The sequence below is a fragment of the Helobdella robusta genome (genome assembly GCF_000326865.2).
Source record: "Helobdella robusta unplaced genomic scaffold HELROscaffold_1, whole genome shotgun sequence".
NCBI lineage: Eukaryota > Metazoa > Annelida > Clitellata > Rhynchobdellida > Glossiphoniidae > Helobdella > Helobdella robusta.
Window position 1 is genome coordinate 12,738,291 of NW_008703570.1, and position 3,167 is coordinate 12,741,457.

The 3,167-nt window shown below is 33.8% G+C and overlaps 1 protein-coding gene across 1 annotated transcript in view; it reads right to left on the reverse strand.

The window, feature by feature from the left end:
- Positions 1–1,099, reverse strand: part of HELRODRAFT_62390 (hypothetical protein) — a gene marked incomplete at both ends in the record, with an annotated part of 8,432 nt that extends 7,333 nt beyond the window's left edge. The window contains 2 exons of the mRNA XM_009011603.1: positions 349–408; positions 1,007–1,099. Coding sequence (XP_009009851.1) covers positions 349–408; positions 1,007–1,099 — 153 coding nt within the window. The remainder of the gene's footprint in view (positions 1–348; positions 409–1,006) is intronic.
- Between the last annotated feature and the right edge of the window lie 2,068 nt (positions 1,100–3,167).

Consider the following 3,167-nt stretch of genomic DNA (forward strand, 5'->3'; position numbering starts at 1 on the left):
ACCATCATCATCATCTTTTCATCATTCTCATCATGTCATTTTAACTTAATCACTATCAGCATCGTCTTCGTCGTCATCATCATCATCCTTCATCATCATTACCATCATTCATTATCATCATCCTCATCATCACAAACTATTACCGCTATCACCATCACATCTTTTTTATCGTGACATCAACAACATCATTATTATCATCATCAAAGACAGGAAAACCACCACAACCACCACCACCACCACAGCAGCAGCAACAACAACAACAGCAATAATAATAACATTAATAACATCAATAATAATAAATAAACAAATGAATAAAAACAATAATAATAAATGACGGAATTAACTTACCAGAAAGACACTGCTATGTTCAACTGACCAGGACTTCTTCGACCTATGTTTCCATGGAATCTCAAGTTGAAATAGTTATTGAGAATAACTAATTATGAATAAACATTTATAAATGTATGTGTGTGTGTGTGTGTGTTTGTGTGTGTTTGTTTGTAAATGTGAATATTTGTGTGTGTTTGTTTGTTTGTTTATATATGTGAATATTTGTGTGTGTTTGTTTGTTTATATATGTGAATATTTACGCATGTATGTATGATTGTAGAAGATGTAGATACATTTATGTACGGTCATGAATATGCTATGGGATGTGTACGTGTGTATGTTTGTTTGTTTGTTAGCTTGTATGTTTGTGTATGTATATATATATGCGTGTATGAAATATTTCTGAGCTGAATAAATTGCTCTATTTATTGTTAACTGTCTGCAATTAAATTTATAAAAATATTATTATTATTTATAATTAATTTTAAAGTATTCGTACATTCATTCATTCATTCGTCAGTTCATTCATTCATTCATTCATTCGTTAGTTCATTCATTCGTTCGTTCATGAATAAAGAAGTGAAAAAAAATCTATAATAACATATGATACTATTAAAATCATTATATCAAATTATATTGACGTTAATATTTCGGAAAACAAGCAGAAACCAAAAACCTTGAATATGAGCTGTTTCTGGTCGAGCCATTCGAGCCCGTGGACCACCTGAGACTCGATGAGGTTCTCGAGCCAGGGTCTCAGAAGCACCCTCTCCCTCTTACCGTCATCTTCATAATCATCTAAGCTTGAGTCTTCGTCATTGTTGTTGTTGTGATGATGATGCTGTTGTTGTTGTTGATGTTGCTGTTGGTGATGGTACTGATGGTGGTGACGAGGACGCGTGTTGTGTATGGTTACATTGTTGTTGTTGTTGATGATGCTGTTGTTGTTGTTGTCGTTATTGTTGTTATTGTTGTTGTTGACATTATAACTGCTAATGCTGTTGTTTATATTGTTGATTGTGCTGCTGATGCTATATTTGTTGATGTTGTTTGTAGTAGTAGTAGTAGTGGTAGTAGCGCTAGCAGCAGTAGCAGTGTGTGTGTGGCTGTTGTCGTCACTGTAAGTGACATTAATACTAGACTTGCTATTGATAGCATTGTTGATGTTGTTGAAGCAACCATTATTGTTTTTGTTGTTTTGGTTGCTGTTGCTGTTTGCGCTGGCAAAACTATTACTACTATGAAAATCGTAGGATAGCTTTGATATCATCATCTTGATGCAGGTATCATTATAGAAATCATTTCTTGCTTATTTTTTTTTATGGTACGTCTATCTATTCAACAAAAATCTGTTTATGAAATGTTCAATAGTAATTAGTTGAACATAATTATACATCCATTATAATTATACATATTATACACAAGAGAAATTTAAAATATAATTCATTTTTGGCGTGTGTCTGGGTGTTGTCCGATTATATTTCTGAGGAATTCTAATGAGAAAACAACGATGAAAAGATTAAGAATTGAAAAAAAAGTGATTTCTTTTATAGGGTTTCTTTTTTAGGATTGATCTTTTTAAAAGAGAGTGAGAGAATGACATTTGCAATGGTTTTCTGGTTTTCATTAAATGAAATGTCAAAAGCTCGAAATGACTTTCGCATTCATTAATATATATAACATGGAAGCATTTACGTTGCATATGTGTATGTCGATTTTTTAGGTTCTTTTTTAAGTTTTTCCAACTCTTTTCTCCTGTATTTTCATGATAAAATGATACGAGCTTAAGTATAGGCCCAGTGAAAAGGCATTGACAACAAATCTTCGATATTTTATACTTTGGCCTTTTTTCTGTCTTCCCTCTCTCTCTCTCCCTCTCTCTCTCTCTCTCCCTCTCTCTCTCCCTATCTCTCTCCCTCTCTCTCCCTCTCTCTCTCATTTTCTCACTTTCATATACTCGCTCTCTCGCCCTCTCTCTTCCTCTCTCTGTATTTCGGTCTCTTGCTTATATCAACTTTTAATAATTTTTTGTTCCTGACTCATACTCATCTTACTTTTTCAATATTTATATTTTCTGCATACACTCGCTTTCTCTCTCTCTCCCTCTCTCTCTATATTTCTATTTTATTTTTATTGTTCTTTCTTTGCTTTCTCTTTCTCACGTTCCCACTTAATTTTTTCAAGTCAGTTACCTTATCAATAATATATATTTTCTATCTTTCACACACACACTCTCCCCCCTTTCTCTTAATCTGTCACTACTTCTGTCACTTTACCTCTCTCTTTCTCTCTCCATTTATTTCTCTCACTCTATTTTTATCTCCTTATCTCTCTTATTTCTCTCTCACTTTCTAGCAGACTCGAGACGAAAGTAGTAGTGAAAAATACTGCGCAGCAGAATGATGTATACCACTCGTGCAGTCAGTCAGACATACATGCATACATACATACCTACATACATACCTACATACATACATACCTACATACATACATACATACATACATACATACATACATACTTGTTGTTCTGGCACACATCACACACACACACTGACACAACAAACATCATTGCATTACATAACTACATTACATACATACATCCAGGCACAAGATTACTGTCATGTTATTCTGGATGAATGATAGATTGTTGATGCTTCTAATTCAAGCCAATGTTTGTTCTGTCCGTCTAACTGTTTGCATGTCTGACTGTGTATCTATGTCTGTATGTATGTCTGTATGTAGGTATGTATGTAGGTATGTATGTATGTATGTATGTATGTCTGTATGTATGTATGTATGCATGCATGCATGCATGCATGCATGCATGCATGCATGCA